The following is a 19,995-nucleotide window of genomic DNA, read 5'->3' on the forward strand; positions in this document are numbered from 1 at the left end:
ATATGATGTGTGTGTGTGTACCAGAGAATACAAATCAAAAGTTTATGAAAGTATCATTATACGTCTGAGTTATTATTCTTGGGATAATGGGATTTTTGTGCAATTTTTTTTCAATGTTAGTGTCTTCATTATTTAAAGCCTTTCTTTTAAGGAATCTGCCCTACAAAAAAAATTGTTGGAACTGTTTATTAAAAATGTTGAAATAATAAGCAATCTCCTGTTATATTTTATATAAGTTGTTTATACAACACAGCTGTAAAATAAAACATTGCACATGGCATACCTTAAATTAGATTAAAAAAATGTATTAACTGGGTCGGCACAGTGGGTCAGGTAGTGTCCCTCTCTCACAGCTCCAATGTTCTAGAGGTTGTGGGTATGAGTTCTGCTCCGGGTGACTGTGAGGAGTGTGGGGTGTTCTCCCTGTGTCTGCGTGGATTTCCTCCAGGTGACTGTCTGTGAGGAGTGTGGGGTGTTCTATTTGTGTCTGTGTGGGTTTCCTCTGGGTGACTGTCTGTGAGGAGTGTGGTGTGTTCTCCCTGTGTCTGCGTGGGTTTCCTCCTGGTGACTGTCTGTGAGGAGTGTGGTGTGTTCTCCCTGTGTCTGCATGGGTTTCCTCCGGGTGACTGTCTGTGAGGAGTGTGGTGTGTTCTCCCTGTGTCTGCGTGGGTTTTTGTTCTCCCTGTATCCGCGTGGGTTTCCTCCGGGTGTTACATTTCCTCCCACGCACCAAAACCACACATTGGTAGGTGGATTGGTGTTTCAAAAGTGTGCGTATGTGTGAGTGAATGCGTGTGTGTGTGTGTCGCTCTCCAAAGGACTGATTCCCCCTCCAGGATGGCGCCCAGTGATTTTTGGGTAGGCTTCGGTCCCACTTCGACCCTGAACTGGATAAGGGTTATAGACGATGTATGAATGAAAGAAATGAATTAACTACAGATTTACTTTAACTTATAGATACACAACTGCATAAAGAATTGGGATGTGATGTGGTTTAGCCACAAGAACATTAGTGGCGTTAGATGCCGATGTTGGATGTTCCGTTTAGGTCACCAATGCCACTCCAACTTGTCCCAAAAGTATGTGATTGGGTCCCATCACCCCAGCAAACACAGTTCCTCTACTCCACGCCACATGGCTGGGGGTGTTTATATCCAGACACTACAGTGCTCCAGCCTTGTTGTCTCTTTCCTTAAAAAAGTTCCTCTGTTCATTTATGGCCTTCTGCAGCAGGGCAATATCAACACCATCCACACAATTCAAGACTCGAGCTCGCAGAGTAGCTTCACTGTTCCCTGAAAGAAGTGAATTGAACATACAGTAAATATTAGTATATAAATATACATGATTTATATGCCAAAAATATTTAATTTATATAACTATATTATAAGGGCGGGTCGGCACGGTGGCGCAGCAGGTAGGTGTCGCAGTCACACAGCTCCAGAAGCCTGGAGGTTGTGGGTTCGATTCCCGCTCCGGGTGACTGTCTGTGAGGAGTGTGGTGTGTTCTTTCTGTGTCTGCGTGGGTTTCCTCCGGGTGACTGTCTGTGAGGAGTGTGGTGTGTTCTCCCTGTGTCTGCATGGGTTACCTCCGGGTGACTGTCTGTGAGGAGTGTGGTGTGTTCTCCCTGTGTCTGCGTGGGTTTCCTCCGGGTGACTGTCTGTGAGGAGTGTGGTGTGTTCTCCCTGTGTTTGCGTGGGTTTTCTCCGGGTGACTGTCTGTGAGGAGTGTGGTGTGTTCTCCCTGTGTCTGCGTGGGTTTCCTCCGGGTGCTCCGGTTTCCTCCAACAGTCCAAAAACACACGTTGGTAAGTGGATTGGCGACTCAAAAGTGTCCGTGAATGTGAGTGTGTGTTGCCCTTTGAAGGACTGGCGCCCCCTCCAGGGTGTATTCCCGCCTTGCGCCCAATGTTTCCAGGTAGGCTCTGGACCCACCGCGACCCTGAACTGGATAAGGGTTACAGATAATATATGAATGAATGAATGAACTATATAATAAAACTAATGCATTAAGGTAATGTTTGACACAACATTTCCTCTGAACTGCAGGGTATTATTAGATAATAGCAGTATTAGGTAGAGCAGTAACAGGCTCTACTCTTCTGGGAATCTGTTCACTAGATTTTGGTGAGGATCTGACTGCATTCAGCCACATAAACGTTGGGTATGCCCGAGACTGGTGGTGCATGGTTTTTTTATGGATAACAAACATCACTCCAGCTCATCCCAAATGTTTTAGCCCGAGCTGTATCACTGTAGAGAACACATGCTCAATGATGAGGGGCTATATACCTCTCTGACTAACTCTTGGCATTAGGCATAGTAATCTTAAACTTGTGTACGGCCACCCAGAACACGCATTTTATTGGTTTGTGCTTTTAACGGACATATTTTTTGTAATTTCACCAAATAAGGAGAACATACTCACCTTCTACTTTATCAATTTCTCCAAGTGTAATGTACTGTGCCCCAATAACTGCATCAAAAGGCTCCACAAATGTTGTCTGCACAGACACTTGATGTTGCAAAGACGCATGGTGGGACGTCAGGACAGCTCTGGACTCCTCTGGCAGGTAACTTGTGAGTCTAGGGAAAAGACATCAGTCAGAGGTTTTAGGGATTTTAGGAGTTTCATTCTTTAGTTTATAAATATTAAAACAAAATTAATTAATCTGGGGCGGCACGGTGGCGCAGCAGATAGGTGTCGCAGTCACACAGCTTCAGTGTGGTGTTCTCTCTATGTCTGCGTGGGTTTCCTCCGGGTGACTGTCTGTGAGGAGTGTGGTGTGTTCTCCCTGTGTCTGCGTGGGTTTCCTCCGTGTGACTGTCTGTGAGGAGTGTGGTGTGTTCTCCCTGTGTCTGCGTGGGTTTCCTCCGTGTGACTGTTTGTGAGGAGTGTGGTGTGTTCTCCCTGTGTCTGCGTGGGTTTCCTCCGGGTGACTGTCTGTGAGGAGTGTGGTGTGTTCTCTCTGTGTCTGCGTGGGTTTCCTCCAGGTGACTGTCTGTGAGGAGTGTGGTGTGTTCTCTCTGTGTCTGCGTGGGTTTCCTCCGTGTGACTGTTTGTGAGGAGTGTGGTGTGTTCTCCCTGTGTCTGCGTGGGTTTCCTCCGGGTGACTGTCTGTGAGGAGTGTGGTGTGTTCTCTCTGTGTCTGCGTGGGTTTCCTCCGGGTGACTGTCTGTGAGGAGTGTGGTGTGTTCTCCCTGTGTCTGCGTGGGCTTCCTCCAGGTGACTGTCTGTGAGGAGTGTGGTGTGTTCTCTCTGTGTCTGCGTGGGTTTCCTCCGGGTGCTCTGGTTTCCTCCCACATCGGCTAGAATGCTTACTTCCCGCTTCCTTGCCGTTCAGACGCTTTGCTGCTTAGCTCTGCTCTCTTCTATTTCTTTCCTTTTATTTTTTCAAAACCGACTTGTTTTTCTGTGATACAGTATCTGAGCTTTTAAATATACACAAGTCAGCAGCACTACGAAGCCAAAACTGGATATCTTCTGCATACTTTTTAAAGTAGTGCGATTGCTCTAGGAACCAAGGACTGTTCCAACAACCAGGACATTTTTATCAGGCTACAGTAGAAGAAACTTGTGAAATGCCTCATCATTTTGTTCAACACACGTGCTGTCAGAATTGTTACGGACTTCTACAAAGAATGTCAGCTTTGGAAAGGGATTTTCTGAACCTGCTATCAGAGCTGAAGGACTGGCATGTCGGACCTGTGCGAGGAGTAACAGTGAGTGGGAGTACGGGCAGCAGACAGCGGGCTGAGGACCTAACGGAGCAGCGGACAGTGGAGGGACACAGATCCAGATCAGAGGATCGAGTGAATGGCAACACCGCCGTGAGTACAGCTAGAGACGTGTAATGGGTGCAGATTGAAGCTAGACCCAAGCGCCGTGCTGTGTATAGCTCTGTAGTCTTGTCTTCTACTCCTGGTACCACAGCTGTTCCAGGAAATGCAGCTGCTAAAGTTTAACATACAATATTTCATCAGTGGACCTCTACCTGCAGGAGGCACTGGTACGTTCTGAAGGTTACTGGGATTAAACACCTGGCTACAGAACAGCTGCAGGTCAAATGGACTGAACTTCATTGACAACTTTAACTTGTTTTTTGGGACAACTTTTTCACAAGAGGGGTGTTAAACTTCTGACAGACAATCCACTTCTCTTGGGGGTGGCGCATCAGCATCAACATCCAGGAACTCTCCTGTACAAGCTGATGACACCATGTCACAGCCAGAACATCCTCTCTCCACTGAGGACGACCTGAGGGAGCAGCAGACACTGGACATGAGTGGCAATGACCAACTCTATCAGCTGCCAGAGACACCAAAACCCCAAGAAGAATCCTCCATGTCCTCTATCCCCCCCACATCACCCCACCTGAACCTCCCAGCAGCCATGGAGAAACTGGAGAAAGGCTGTCACTTTCCCTGTCAGCCAGCCCTCAGGTGAAAAGAAGAACCACCCCAGCTTCTACTCCACCATCATCTACTGCCACATCCCCACTACAGTCCCCCAGACTGTCCCCTAAGAAAAAACATGCTCCATCACCACCTAGAGCACCTCAACGGAAGAGACAAGCTCCTCGACCCCCGGAAAGGCAGCTTCGCTCACAGCCCCATCGCCAGCAGGAGCTCCACACAGCTTCGTCAGCTGATAACGGCCAGAGAAAGTGATGTTTCACGGGTCCTGGCTGCTGCAGTGATGATGTCAGGAGTAACATGTTTTCAAAACAAGCTTGGACCTTTGGTGCCTGTAATCTCTCCCATTCCAGTACTTATCAGAGAGAAAGAACAGGGAGTTCAGGTCCGATTCTGTGAATGTAGCCAATGTCTACAGCATATAAAACGTGAGAGAGATTCTGTGGCAAAGTGCACGAGTTACTGAGGTAGCTCTAAATATCAGATCTCTCACAAACAAATCACACTTAATTAATGATTGTATTACAGCAGAGGTGTAGCTGCTCTGTTCCATGGTTCTTTTCAGTGCAAGCAGTTATCATTTGGTGACTTCACAACATTTGAGAATCTGTGTGTCGTTCTGAAAGGAACACCACAGCTATCACTAGTAACTGTCTACACGCCTCTGAAGTACAGTGCCATGTTTATTGATGAATTTACAGAGATGCTCTCTTTTATTTCGGGGCGGCACGGTGGTGCAGTCACACAGCTCCAAGGACCTGGAGGTTGTGGGTTCGATTCCCGCTCTGGGTGACTGTCTGTGAGGAGTGTGGTGTGTTCTCCCTGTGTCTGCGTGGGTTTCCTCCGGGTGACTGTCTGTGAGGAGTGTGGTGTGTTCTCCCTGTGTCTGCATGGGTTTCCTCCGGGTGACTGTCTGTGAGGAGTGTGGTGTGTTCTCCCTGTGTCCGTGTGGATTTCCTCCGGGTGACTGTCTGTGAGGAGTGTGGTGTGTTCTCCCTGTGTCTGCACGGGTTTCCTCCGGGTGACTGTCTGTGAGGAGTGTGGTGTGTTCTCCCTGTGTCTGCGTGGGTTTCCTCCGGGTGACTGTCTGTGAGGAGTGTGGTGTGTTCTCCCTGTGTCTGCATGGGTTTCCTCCGGGTGACTGTCTGTGAGGAGTGTGGTGTGTTCTCCCTGTGTCCGTGTGGGTTTCCTCCGGGTGACTGTCTGTGAGGAGTGTGGTGTGTTCTCCCTGTGTCTGCGTGGGTTTCCTCCGGGTGACTGTCTGTGAGGAGTGTGGTGTGTTCTCCCTGTGTCTGCGTGGGTTTCCTCCGGGTGACTGTCTGTGAGGAGTGTGGTGTGTTCTCCCTGTGTCTGCGTGGGTTTCCTCCGGGTGACTGTCTGTGAGGAGCGTGGTGTGTTCTCCCTGTGTCTGCGTGGGTTTCCTCCAGGTGACTGTCTGTGAGGAGTGTGGTGTGTTCTCTCTGTGTCTGCGTGGGTTTCCTCCGGGTGACTGTCTGTGAGGAGTGTGGTGTGTTCTCCCTGTGTCTGCGTGGGTTTCCTCCGGGTGACTGTCTGTGAGGAGTGTGGTGTGTTCTCCCTGTGTCTGCGTGGGTTTCCTCCGGGTGACTGTCTGTGAGGAGCGTGGTGTGTTCTCTCTGTGTCTGCGTGGGTTTCCTCCGGGTGACTGTCTGTGAGGAGCGTGGTGTGTTCTCTCTGTGTCTGCGTGGGTTTCCTCCGGGTGACTGTCTGTGAGGAGCGTGGTGTGTTCTCTCTGTGTCTGCGTGGGTTTCCTCCGGGTCTCTGTCTGTGAGGAGTGTGGTGTGTTCTCCCTGTGTCTGCGTGGGTTTCCTCCGGGTGACTGTCTGTGAGGAGTGTGGTGTGTTCTCCCTGTGTCTGCGTGGGTTTCCTCCGGGTGACTGTATGTGAGGAGCGTGGTGTGTTCTCCCTGTGTCTGCGTGGGTTTCCTCCAGGTGACTGTCTGTGAGGAGTGTGGTGTGTTCTCTCTGTGTCTGCGTTGGTTTCCTCCGGGTGACTGTCTGTGAGGAGCGTGGTGTGTTCTCTCTGTGTCTGCGTGGGTTTCCTCCGGGTGACTGTCTGTGAGGAGTGTGGTGTGTTCTCCCTGTGTCTGATTGGGTTTCCTCCGGGTGACTGTCTGTGAGGAGTGTGGTGTGTTCTCCCTGTGTCTGCGTGGGTTTCCTCCGGGTGACTGTCTGTGAGGAGTGTGGTGTGTTCTCTCTGTGTCTGCGTGGGTTTCCTCCGGGTGCTCTGGTTTCCTCCGACATCGGCTAGAATGCTTACTTCCCGCTTCCTTGCCGTTCAGACGCTTTGCTGCTTAGCTCTGCTCTCTTCTATTTCTTTCCTTTTATTTTTTCAAAACCGACTTGTTTTTCTGTGATACAGTATCTGAGCTTTTAAATATACACAAGTCAGCAGCACTACGAAGCCAAAACTGGATATCTTCTGCATACTTTTTAAAGTAGTGCGATTGCTCTAGGAACCAAGGACTGTTCCAACAACCAGGACATTTTTATCAGGCTACAGTAGAAGAAACTTGTGAAATGCCTCATCATTTTGTTCAACACACGTGCTGTCAGAATTGTTACGGACTTCTACAAAGAATGTCAGCTTTGGAAAGGGATTTTCTGAACCTGCTATCAGAGCTGAAGGACTGGCATGTCGGACCTGTGCGAGGAGTAACAGTGAGTGGGAGTACGGGCAGCAGACAGCGGGCTGAGGACCTAACGGAGCAGCGGACAGTGGAGGGACACAGATCCAGATCAGAGGATCGAGTGAATGGCAACACCGCCGTGAGTACAGCTAGAGACGTGTAATGGGTGCAGATTGAAGCTAGACCCAAGCGCCGTGCTGTGTATAGCTCTGTAGTCTTGTCTTCTACTCCTGGTACCACAGCTGTTCCAGGAAATGCAGCTGCTAAAGTTTAACATACAATATTTCATCAGTGGACCTCTACCTGCAGGAGGCACTGGTATGTTCTGAAGGTTACTGGGATTAAACACCTGGCTACAGAACAGCTGCAGGTCAAATGGACTGAACTTCATTGACAACTTTAACTTGTTTTTTGGGACAACTTTTTCACAAGAGGGGTGTTAAACTTCTGACAGACAATCCACTTCTCTTGGGGGTGGCGCATCAGCATCAACATCCAGGAACTCTCCTGTACAAGCTGATGACACCATGTCACAGCCAGAACATCCTCTCTCCACTGAGGACGACCTGAGGGAGCAGCAGACACTGGACATGAGTGGCAATGACCAACTCTATCAGCTGCCAGAGACACCAAAACCCCAAGAAGAATCCTCCATGTCCTCTATCCCCCCCACATCACCCCACCTGAACCTCCCAGCAGCCATGGAGAAACTGGAGAAAGGCTGTCACTTTCCCTGTCAGCCAGCCCTCAGGTGAAAAGAAGAACCACCCCAGCTTCTACTCCACCATCATCTACTGCCACATCCCCACTACAGTCCCCCAGACTGTCCCCTAAGAAAAAACATGCTCCATCACCACCTAGAGCACCTCAACGGAAGAGACAAGCTCCTCGACCCCCGGAAAGGCAGCTTCGCTCACGGCCCCATCGCCAGCAGGAGCTCCACACCTCTTCGTCAGCTGATAACGGCGAGGGAAAGTGATGTTTCACGAGTCCTGGCTGCTGCAGTGATGATGTCAGGAGTAACATGTTTTCAAAACAAGCTTGGACCTTTGGTGCCTGTAATCTCTCCCATTCCAATACTTATCAGAGAGAGAAAGAACAGGGTGTTCAGGTCCGATTCTGTGAATGTAGCCAATCTACAGCATATAAAACGTGAGAGAGATTCTGTGGCAAAGTGCTCGAGTTACTGAGGTAGCTCTAAATATCAAACCTCTCACAAACAAATCACACTTAATTAATGATTGTATTACAGCAGAGGTGTAGCTGCTCTGTTCCATGGTTCTTTTCAGTGCAAGCAGTTATCATTTGGTGACTTCACAACATTTGAGAATCTCTGTGTCGTTCTGAAAGGAACACCACAGCTATCACTAGTAACTGTCTACACGCCTCCGAAGTACAGTGCTAATTTTAATGATGAATTTATGAACCTCCAGGTGACTGTCTGTGAGGAGTGTGGTGTGTTCTCCCTGTGTCTGATTGGGTTTCCTCCGGGTGACTGTCTGTGAGGAGTGTGGTGTGTTCTCCCTGTGTCTGCGTGGGTTTCCTCCGGGTGACTGTCTGTGAGGAGTGTGGTGTGTTCTCCCTGTGTCTGCGTGGGTTTCCTCCGGGTGACTGTCTGTGAGGAGTGTGGTGTGTTCTCCCTGTGTCTGCGTGGGTTTCCTCCGGGTGACTGTCTGTGAGGAGTGTGGTGTGTTCTCCCTGTGTCTGCGTGGGTTTCCTCCGGGTGACTGTCTGTGAGGAGTGTGGTGTGTTCTCCCTGTGTCTGCGTGGGTTTCCTCCGGGTGACTGTCTGTGAGGAGCGTGGTGTGTTCTCTCTGTGTCTGCGTGGGTTTCCTCCAGGTCTCTGTCTGTGAGGAGTGTGGTGTGTTCTCCCTGTGTCTGCGTGGGTTTCCTCCGGGTGACTGTCTGTGAGGAGTGTGGTGTGTTCTCCCTGTGTCTGCGTGGGTTTCCTCCGGGTGACTGTCTGTGAGGAGTGTGGTGTGTTCTCTCTGTGTCTGCGTGGGTTTCCTCCGGGTGACTGTCTGTGAGGAGTGTGGTGTGTTCTCCCTGTGTCTGCATGGGTTTCCTCCGGGTGACTGTCTGTGAGGAGCGTGGTGTGTTCTCTCTGTGTCTGCGTGGGTTTCCTCCGGGTGACTGTCTGTGAGGAGCGTGGTGTGTTCTCTCTGTGTCTGCGTGGGTTTCCTCCGGGTCTCTGTCTGTGAGGAGTGTGGTGTGTTCTCCCTGTGTCTGCGTGGGTTTCCTCCGGGTGACTGTCTGTGAGGAGTGTGGTGTGTTCTCCCTGTGTCTGCATGGGTTTCCTCCGTGTGACTGTCTGTGAGGAGTGTGGTGTGTTCTCTCTGTGTCCGTGTGGGTTTCCTCCGGGTGACTGTCTGTGAGGAGTGTGGTGTGTTCTCCCTGTGTCTGCATGGGTTTCCTCCGGGTGACTGTCTGTGAGGAGTGTGGTGTGTTCTCCCTGTGTCTGCGTGGGTTTCCTCCGGGTGACTGTCTGTGAGGAGTGTGGTGTGTTCTCCCTGTGTCTGCGTGGGTTTCCTCCGGGTGACTGTCTGTGAGGAGTGTGGTGTGTTCTCCCTGTGTCTGCGTGGGTTTCCTCCGGGTGACTGTCTGTGAGGAGCGTGGTGTGTTCTCCCTGTGTCTGCGTGGGTTTCCTCCAGGTGACTGTCTGTGAGGAGTGTGGTGTGTTCTCTCTGTGTCTGCGTGGGTTTCCTCCGGGTGACTGTCTGTGAGGAGCGTGGTGTGTTCTCTCTGTGTCTGCGTGGGTTTCCTCCGGGTGACTGTCTGTGAGGAGCGTGGTGTGTTCTCTCTGTGTCTGCGTGGGTTTCCTCCGGGTGACTGTCTGTGAGGAGTGTGGTGTGTTCTCCCTGTGTCTGATTGGGTTTCCTCCGGGTGACTGTCTGTGAGGAGTGTGGTGTGTTCTCCCTGTGTCTGCGTGGGTTTCCTCCGGGTGACTGTCTGTGAGGAGTGTGGTGTGTTCTCCCTGTGTCTGCGTGGGTTTCCTCCGGGTGACTGTCTGTGAGGAGTGTGGTGTGTTCTCCCTGTGTCTGCATGGGTTTCCTCCGGGTGACTGTCTGTGAGGAGTGTGGTGTGTTCTCCCTGTGTCTGCGTGGGTTTCCTCCGGGTGACTGTCTGTGAGGAGTGTGGTGTGTTCTCCCTGTGTCTGCGTGGGTTTCCTCCGGGTGACTGTCTGTGAGGAGTGTGGTGTGTTCTCCCTGTGTCTGCGTGGGTTTCCTCCGGGTGACTGTCTGTGAGGAGTGTGGTGTGTTCTCCCTGTGTCTGCGTGGGTTTCCTCCGGGTGACTGTCTGTGAGGAGTGTGGTGTGTTCTCTCTGTGTCTGCGTGGGTTTCCTCCGGGTGACTGTCTGTGAGGAGCGTGGTGTGTTCTCTCTGTGTCTGCGTGGGTTTCCTCCGGGTCTCTGTCTGTGAGGAGTGTGGTGTGTTCTCCCTGTGTCTGCGTGGGTTTCCTCCGGGTGACTGTCTGTGAGGAGTGTGGTGTGCGGTTACAGATAATGGATGGATGTCTTTTATTTCTACTGACTTTGACCATTTTGTTATTGCTGGTGACTTTAACATATTGACAATCCCAAGGACTGTTTTGGCCTTTCACAGCATGTTACAGAGAGTACACATTGTCATGGTCACACTCGTTATCTCGTTATCTCAAAGAGTCTGAACATATCAGTGACTGTGAAGGACGTCCTGTTGTCAGATCAGTACTGTGTGTTCTTTGATATGTGGACCTCACCAGTCATCAGAGACAGAAGAGTTTGTGTCAAGAAAAGGATTATAAAGGACTGCACAGCTACACTTTTCATGATTAAAATGTGCACTACACCATGTGAACGATCCAACTCTGTTGATGACGGCTTTGTCTTGCAAACAGAAAACACCATGGAGAAATGCTTCTGTTGTTCAAATCCACAGGAGTGAGTGTCGCAAGGCAGAACGCAAAGAAATCTACAGAGATATGCTACGTGAATACAACGCGACAATATGCAAAACACGACAATCCTATTTCTCTAGCATCATCAACAATAACATTAACAACAGCAACATCCTCTTCACCGTGGTCCACAGACTCACTAACTCACCCACACCAATGGTGAATTAGTATCAACTGAGAGATGTAATGAGTTTGCATTCTTTTTAAACACTAAAATCCAGAATATCAGACAAGCAATTAGTACATCTACATCCTACAATGAGTCTGTACCCTCTCCATCACCTCATTAACACTCCTTAGTTAAAATGTCAGTGTTCAGTACTGTTGATAATAAAATTTTAATCGACACAGTTAATCATTCATTCATTCATTATCTGTAACCCTTATCCAGTTCAGGGTCACGGTGGATCCAGAGCCTACCTGGAATCATTGGGTGCAAGGCGGGAATAAACCCTGGAGGGGGCGCCAGTCCTTCACAGGGCAACACACACATTCACTCACACACTCACACCTACGGACACTTTTGAGTCACCAATCCACCTACCAACGTGTGTTTTTGGACTGTGGGAGGAAACCCGAGCACCCGGAGGAAACCCACGCAGACACAGGGAGAACACACCACACTCCTCACAGACAGTCACCCGGAGGAAACCCACGCAGACACAGGGAGAACACACCACACTCCTCACAGACAGTCACCCGGAGGAAACCCACGCAGACACAGGGAGAACACACCACACTCCTCACAGACAGTCACCCGGAAGAAACCCACGCAGACACAGAGAGAACACACCACACTCCTCACAGACAGTCACCCGGAGGAAACCCACGCAGACACAGGGAGAACACACCACACTCCTCACAGACAGTCACCCGGAGGAAACCCACGCAGACACAGGGAGAACACACCACACTCCTCACAGACAGTCACCCGGAGGAAACCCACGCAGACAGGGGGCGGTTCAGAGCTCCTCACTAAAAACTGCAGTTGTAAAGCTTTTAAAAAAAAAAAATAAAATAAAATAAAATAATTAGAATAATGTCTGATAAGTAACTACAGGCCAATTGATACCATTGACCATAAGATTCTTATAGATAGACTCGCAAACTGGGTTGGACTCTCAGGAACAGTCCTGAAGTGGTTCGTTTCTCACCTGGAAGGCAGGAACTACTTTGTAGAAATAGAAAATAATATTTCAGAGAACATGCCAGTGACCTGTGGTGTCCCCCAGGGCTCTATTCTTTAATTTATATATGCCTCCTCTTGGCCAGATTCTACAGGACCATGGGCTGTCCTATCACAGCTGTGCAGATGATACTCAGATTTACATGGGCCTGTCCCCAAACGACTGAGATTATACTATTTGGGAAGCAATGAGAGACAAAGATTGGCTACGTATCTGGACTCGAGAGCCCTCAAATCTAAAGAACCGGCTCACAACCTTGGTGTATTAATGGACTCAGATCAGTTTTAGTCTCATATTAAAGCGGTTACTAGATCAGCATTTTACCATCTTAAGAACATCAGTAAGATCAGAGGTTTTCTGACTAAATTAAGCCTGGAGAAACGTATCCACGCCTTTATTTCTAGCATTGATTACTGTAATGGTCTCTTAGCTGGACTTCCACAAAAGACCATTAAACAGCTTCAACTGATTCAGAACACAGCCCCCAGAGTTCTCACTCGGAGCAAAAGAAGAGATCATATCACCCCCCCCTTCATCCTCACATCCTTCCACTGGAGACCAGTCTGTTACAGAATAGACTTTAAGGTGTTATTACTGGTTATAAATGTCTAAATGGGGTAGGAGCAGTGTATTTATCAGATCTGCTACAGAGACATGAGCCGAGCAGAGATCTCAGCTCTTTAGGAACTAGAGTTAGTCCTGCCTCAGGTCAAAACTAAACACGGAGAGGCAGCGTTTAGCTCCGGCGCAGCTCTTAAATGGAACCAGACTGAGAACATTAGAAGAGCCCTGACTTTAGAGACTTTTAACATTTATGATTTTATTCTGGCTTTTAATTTAATTATTTCTTTTTCTGTAAAGCACTTGGAATTGCTTCTGTATGAAAGGTGCTCTATAAATAAACTTGCCTTGCCTTGCGCCCAGTGATTCCAGGTAGGCTCTGGACCCACCGCGACCCTGAACTGGATAAGGGTTACAGATAATGAATGAACGAATGAATGAATGAATGAATGAAGCCAGCGTTGGACCATGGGTCAGTGGGAATCTGCTGCTCTGTAGTGATGGAGCTGGAGTGGTGCTTGTGATCCAGAACTTGTCATACAACACCAGTACCTGAACGTTCTTGTACTTGTATGCCATCAAATCCTCACAGCAATGTTTTAACATTTAATGTTAGGAGAATAGAAACTGCTATTGCAGCAAATAGGAATTTGACAGAGCAGGTGTTAACTGATTTTTGCCATAGAACTAATACGGATTAAATTGATTAAATCTGGATTAATTACCTGCCAAATGTCCGCACTGATGCTCCGTCATTAACCCGATCAGTATTAATTTCCCATGGGAAATAAAACACTGCAGCAGAAGGAAGCATTTCACTGAAAATCGACCGCTCTATACTTTGACTCCACTCGATACTTTGAAAGAATACAATCTGAAACCTACTGAGAATATATTAAAATAAACTTCTAAAAAGCAGCTGAACAAATGTGTAACTGTCCTCATAAGTCACTCACTCAGACTCGGTTTGTAACGCGCCTGCTGTCCTCAAGTCTCCGCCCCCGTTTCTCGTGATTCTGATTGGCTGGCGAGGAACTTTCTGAACACGTGACTCACCATAGGCGCTGTTCCAGATTTATGAGCTCTATGTAGGGGACTTCGAATGTAGGGCGCACCGCGGCCATTTTGTAGCACAATTCCAAATGAAGCTATTAAACGACGCCCTCAACAAACCATGGCAGCGTTATTTTTATGATATGCACTTGATTAAATTTAGTTAAATTGTGTTACATTTATTTAATATATGTATTAGTTTCGTAAACTCCACATTTACTTATTTGTTTCTCGTTATCACCATAGCATAGTACTACCTCAACAACCATCTGGGATTCCATCAACACCTTAAGAAGTAGACAGGTGGGGTGCTATAGCAACTGCCTAGCAACCTAGCTACTAGCTGCAATATATATAAAGTTTAGCAACAAATTAACATCCACCTGAAATACTCCAAGCTGTTGAACTGTTTTGCGTTTTCTTCAGGAAAGGCGTTTTTTTTGCCCACAGTAATTACCCAGTAAACAAGGAACGTCCCTGGACGTTCAAAATAGGTCTAAAAGTAGTCTGTCCGTCAAGGACATATTTTAAACGTCAATGGACGTCCAAAATCCATCTTAATAGGTTAGTTTAGTGGTGACCAATCGATAACGTCAGTGGACGTCCAAAACGAGTTTTATACAAGTAATTTATTTCGGGACCAATTAATAACGTCAATGGACGTCCAAAATACGTCTAATAGTCGTCTTTTCAATGTCTGTGTTTGGACGTCTTTTCAACTTTCATTTTCAACCTTAAGAGAACGTTGATTAGACGGCAGTCATTACGTTATTTCAACGTTGAATCAACGGCTAAATGTTTACTGAGTATCCATCCTCTAATTATTTTTAGATTATTTAACTCTTCATACGAATACACCAAAAGTTTAGAGTATTTCAATTATTAAGAGCAATTATTATTAGTTCTTTTGTCCACAGTCTGTTCAAATACAGCCAGCGTCTATGGTCAAGCGTCACCGACGTAGGGAGTAGGCTGTAGGGCACAGGGCTCTAGCTAGTTCACTCCGGATGGGAGCGTACCCTCCCTGTATTGACGTTGCGGAACTGGAGAACAGCGAGCTAGGCCAAAGTGGAGGAATTACACAACAGGTTCACACTAAACTCATCTCCAGAGCTCGACCAGTCATCTTTACCCGCACCATGAATCCTGACATCCGCAGAGAACGGGAGAATGCCACCTTTAACCCCGAGATCCTCACTAACATCCTGGATGGAAATGTGGAGAAGACCAGGAGGAGGAGGGAGATAGGTCTGAACTATAGATGTTTTCAATTAACTTCTGTCTAAGAGAGTTCAGATGCTTCAGAGTTATTATTCTGGCACTAAACATGTGCTGTGGAGTATTTCTAGCCTGTCTCGTAGTGTTGGTCGATGCTTGTAGAACAGTTGATGCTTGATTATATATTTCTAGATCATCTTTATCATCTATAAATACAGCTGCATGCAATGGACTTCTATTTTTTTTAGTAAAAACATGTTAAAACTTAATCTGTATAATTTAGTTTGTGTTTACCATAAAAAACCTGCTCTGTGAAAAAGTTATGGCATGTAATAATTATTTATATACAAGGTTCAGTTCTACATTTGCAGACTAAAGTCCACCTGTTGCTCTGCATAATTTGCCCCCTCCCACCCCTGTTCTCCAGCGCTCAGGACCCCCACAGAGCAGTGGATCATTCTCAGCGCTGCAGTGACACTGACGTGGTGGTGGTGTGTTAGTGTGTGTTGTGCTGGTGTAGAGTGGATCAGACACAGCAGTGCTGCTGGAGTTTTTAAACCCCTCAGTGTCTGGACCGAGAACAGTCCACCGACCGAAAACATCCAGCCGACAGCGTCCTGTGTCACTGATGAAGGACTAGAGGACGAGCGACACACACTGTGCAGCGACAGATGAGCTACTGTCTCTGACTCTACATCTACAAGGTGGACCAACGAGGGAGGAGTGTCTCACAGAGTGGACAGAGAGTGGACACAGGGTTTAAAAACTCCAGCAGCACTGCTGTGTCTGATCCACTCTACACCAGCACAACACACACTAACACACCACCACCACGTCAGTGTCACTGCAGCGCTGAGAATGATCCACCACCACATCACACCTGCTCTGTGGGGGTCCTGAGCGCTGAGGAACAGGGCGACAGGGGTGTAACAAAGTTTACAGAGGAACAGCTGGACTAGGGTCCGTGTTTGTAGAAGTACAACGTGTACCAGGCTATCGCATTGACCCTTTGTTGACTGTCCCGTCTTCTTCCTGCTGCTGTTTATCTCAGAGTCTCTGGTGATCAGTGACCCTGACTTCCAGCACGATGACCTGAACTTCATGTCCCGGAGCGAGCGCTACGACGCCGCTCTGAAGAAGAGCACTCTGATGATCCAGAAGCTCAGAGAGTATGGCATCGCCGATCCCGAAGAGATCTTCTTCTACAAGAGGTGCTGAAAACGAAGGCTGAAAGACGACCATCATAATAACCATAACATTTCATCACACAGTCCAGATCTTCACAGTGGTCATGGATAGAGTCAGTCAGTCGGTCCCCTTGCTCTACAGCCCAGCGCTGTTTTACCCCTCTAGCTCACACATGGCATTGAGCATTGTGAACTTAGGATCATGTACAGCTGCTTCCGAGTGTCTCGCTTCATTCCACTTCATGCTTTCTGTGTTGGCTGTGTGTATATTCGCTGTGTCACTTCTTATACAGTGTGTTTAGAGCCACACTCATGCAGATCATCATTGTCCACACGGAGTTATACCCATTTAACACAGGGCTTTAAATTAGAAACAATTCTGCACTGCCCCCTTGTTGTTCTCGACTTTGAATAACCCCAGACATCCACACAAGACAGCTACAGTGTGACAGGAGTCTTGATAATGGATCTGATTGCACACATTAAACACCAGAGATGAATTATTTGGTGGAAGCCTGGTTGGTCAGTGGCTGAGGTTCTGTGCGAGGGCGTAGAACCCGTGCAGATCTTCAGTCTGTGTTGTGGAGCACATGTTACATTCCGAGCAAAGGTTACACTCAGATTAGAAGTGTGTGAAAGGTGGTCATCATCATCATTCCCACTGTGCCTCGTCATGTTAGAACTGCTTTACAATGATACAGTAATGCGTCGTACAGCAGAGACCCAGGTAAAACAACCGTTAAGACCCAGTTATACGTTTTTATTTAGGGACCAGAGCATTTAGCAGAGAATAGTTAACATTCAATGTGTCCATTATTTGCTCATATTTGAGCCCCAACTCTTTACATAGCCCTGCTGGTGACATGCCTCCTGAATTAATTAAGGTGTGGGAACAACATACTAACCATTGGGATAGACATATTTCATGCATTTGGAAGATTTAATAAGGTATGGGAATTCATTCATTCAATCATTCAGTCGCGGTGGGTCCAGAGCCTACCTGGAATCACTGGGCGCAAGGCAGGAATACACCCTGGAGGGGGCGCCAGTACTTCACAGGGCAACGCACACACACATTCACTCACACACTCACACCTACGGACACTTTTGAGTCGCCAATCCACCTACCAACGTGTGTTTTTGGACTGTGGGAGGAAACCGGAGCACCCGGAGGAAACCCACGCAGACACAGAGAGAACACACCACACTCCTCACAGACAGTCACCCGGAGGAAACCCACGCAGACACAGGGAGAACACACCACACTCCTCACAGACAGTCACCCGGAGGAAACCCACGCAGACACAGAGAGAACACACCACACTCCTCACAGACAGTCACCCGGAGGAAACCCACGCAGACACAGGGAGAACACACCACACTCCTCACGGACAGTCACCCGGAGGAAACCCACGCAGACACAGAGAGAACACACCACACTCCTCACAGACAGTCACCCGGAGAAAACCCACGCAGACACAGAGAGAACACACCACACTCCTCACAGACAGTCACCCGGAGGAAACCCACACAGACACAGAGAGAACACACCACACTCCTCACAGACAGTCACCCGGAGGAAACCCACGCAAACACAGGGAGAACACACCACACTCCTCACGGACAGTCACCCAGAGGAAACCCACGCAGACACAGAGAGAACACACCACACTCCTCACGGACAGTCACCCGGAGGAAACCCACGCAGACACAGAGAGAACACACCACACTCCTCACAGACAGTCACCCGGAGGAAACCCACGCAGACACAGGGAGAACACACCACACTCCTCACAGACAGTCACCCGGAGGAAACCCACGCAGACACAGAGAGAACACACCACACTCCTCACAGACAGTCACCCGGAGGAAACCCACGCAGACACAGGGAGAACACACCACACTCCTCACAGACAGTCACCCGGAGGAAACCCACGCAGACACAGAGAGAACACACCACACTCCTCACAGACAGTCACCCGGAGGAAACCCACGCAGACACAGGGAGAACACACCACACTCCTCACAGACAGTCACCCGGAGGAAACTTCCTTTGATTTTAGGAGAGTGCTGTAAAAGTGAATTAGCTCAGGAGCAAAACAACCAGATTTTTACACAGTGTTGCTTTAAACGACTCGTTCCCATGCATGAAATATCTCACCCCCATGCCTTAGTAAGTCATCACAGGCCTTCATTTCTTATGAAGTGATGTCACCAGCAGTTATCCATTGACACTGTCAGATTCTCAATCAAATCTGTAGCCACTCCTCCAAGTTCAGTCCTAGAAGTTGGTTGCATTTGCTTTTCTTGATCCACGTCCTCAGCTTTAGCCTCTCCTTTTGTGACCCTTTCCTTTCTCTCAGTGTGGGTTCCTTCTTCTTCTCCTCTCCAGCTCCACGTCCTTTCAGACCCATAGTGTTGAGTTGTTCTTTTCCCAGTGGAAGGATGGAGACAAACAGCCGTGGAGGTGCTCAGATCCGGACAGTAAGCCCGAGACTTAGACTTGCAGTTTAATTGCATTATGTGTTCGTTCCTGCAGTGCTGCGCGAGGGAACTTCCACGAGGTGTTTGCTCTCCATCACGGCATGTTTATCCCCACGCTGCACAAGCTGGGCACTCCGGAGCAGCAGAAGGAGTGGCTGCCACTGGCGGTAAACTACCATGCGGTCGGCACCTACGCTCAGACTGAGCTGGGGCACGGTCAGTCCCTTTCACGCAGGGAATCATGGGAGTTGTAGTTCTCTGGGTTACTGCGGTCCATAGTAGACTAGCTCTAGTGTCGTTACTAAGCTCTACACCAGCGTCACCTTTATTCTTCATCCCTTCGAGGCTGGTGTAAGTGTTTGACAGCTGTGATTTAGAGAAGGACATAGTCACTGAAGTAAATCCCCTCCTACACCATCTTATTTCTCTTCAATCCCTCACTTATTTTTCTCCCCGTTTTCATTTTCTCCACTGTCTTGTCCTGCTAACCTGATTAGCATGTGTGCATGTGTGCATCGGCTGTGAATAGAGCTTACGGAGCTGCCGTGTGCATGTGGATGGCTAACGTTTTGCCTGAACTGCTCCATCCTTCATCATATAATGGGTACCATAATCACTAGGATCCTTAAAATTACAGCTTCAGAATCATTGGGACATTGCTACACAGGCCTCAGCACTGCAGAAACTGCACTATGTAACTTTTAGAGGAGGGTAGGGGCCCCAACCCAAGGAGAGAGCTCTAAACACTGAAAATCAACGAGGCGGTCTGCTGTTGGGTTCTCTAATCAAGTTCAAATCAAATCAAATGCACGTGTTGATGTTTTGCAGCTTTGTTACATCCATTCTTCCCTTATGAATGAATGAATGAATGAATGAATGAATGAGTTGCAAGCCAGTCCTATAAGGTTCTTTGCATCTAAAGTTGTATAACAAATATAGCACAATTGTATGCAAATGGGGTGTGGTTTGTTCATTCATTCATTCATTTATTCATTCATTCATCATCTGTAATGGCTTATCCAGCTGAGGGTCTACATCCATATTACAACTGCCATAACATTACAACCACCTCCGTGTTTCTAATCTCACTGTCCATTCTTTCAGCTCCACTGACTATAGATGTTCTCATATATAGTCCATATGTTGCTCTGCATACTTTGCACCCCCACCCCCTTTCCCCCTGTTCTTCAGTGCTCAGGACCCCCACAGAGCAGGTGTGATGCTGATTCCCTGATTAATAAATGACACATTCACATGTGCTTTTATTATTGTCACTGGCTTTTTCATATCAGAGTTCCACCACTAA

At 48.3% G+C, this 19,995-nt stretch overlaps 2 protein-coding genes across 4 annotated transcripts in view; one reads left to right on the forward strand and one right to left on the reverse strand.

Moving 5' to 3' along the window:
* Nucleotides 1-7: 7 nt before the first annotated feature.
* Nucleotides 8-13,695, reverse strand: ten1 (TEN1 subunit of CST complex). The gene is made up of 3 exons (XM_066664353.1): nt 13,473-13,695; nt 2,429-2,586; nt 8-1,295 (listed from the first exon to the last, which is right to left on the reverse strand). The coding sequence occupies exons 1-3, from the start codon at nt 13,559-13,561 to the stop codon at nt 1,162-1,164; spliced, it is 381 nt and encodes a 126-aa protein (XP_066520450.1). The 5' UTR covers nt 13,562-13,695; the 3' UTR covers nt 8-1,161.
* Nucleotides 13,696-13,905: 210 nt separating this feature from the next.
* The window catches only part of acox1 (acyl-CoA oxidase 1, palmitoyl), a 17,212-nt gene continuing 11,122 nt past the window's right edge, over nt 13,906-19,995 (forward strand). Inside the window, exons 1-4 of one of the 3 annotated variants that reach the window (XM_066663436.1) lie at nt 13,906-14,103; nt 14,718-15,048; nt 16,070-16,229; nt 18,745-18,905. In XM_066663436.1, the coding sequence (XP_066519533.1) occupies nt 14,808-15,048; nt 16,070-16,229; nt 18,745-18,905 (562 nt within the window). In that variant the 5' untranslated portion in view covers nt 13,906-14,103; nt 14,718-14,807. Of the gene's footprint in view, nt 14,104-14,695; nt 15,049-16,069; nt 16,230-18,744; nt 18,906-19,995 lie in introns of those variants that run through there. The other 2 variants (XM_066663434.1, XM_066663435.1) reach the window with 2 other exon arrangements.

Source organism: Hoplias malabaricus, chromosome 3 (genome assembly GCF_029633855.1).
Source record: "Hoplias malabaricus isolate fHopMal1 chromosome 3, fHopMal1.hap1, whole genome shotgun sequence".
Classification (NCBI taxonomy): Eukaryota; Metazoa; Chordata; class Actinopteri; order Characiformes; family Erythrinidae; genus Hoplias; species Hoplias malabaricus.

Bases quoted from the DNA above. Each gene is read 5' to 3' on its own strand.
- ten1 (XM_066664353.1), bottom strand. From the start codon at position 13,561: ATGCTTCCTTCTGCTGCAGTGTTTTATTTCCCATGGGAAATTAATACT. The intron at 2,587-13,472 runs GTAATTAATCCA...TCTTTTCCCTAG, and splicing joins TCAGTGCGGACATTTGGCAG to ACTCACAAGTTACCTGCCAG. The intron at 1,296-2,428 runs GTGAGTATGTTC...CACTTCTTTCAG, and splicing joins AGAAATTGATAAAGTAGAAG to GGAACAGTGAAGCTACTCTG.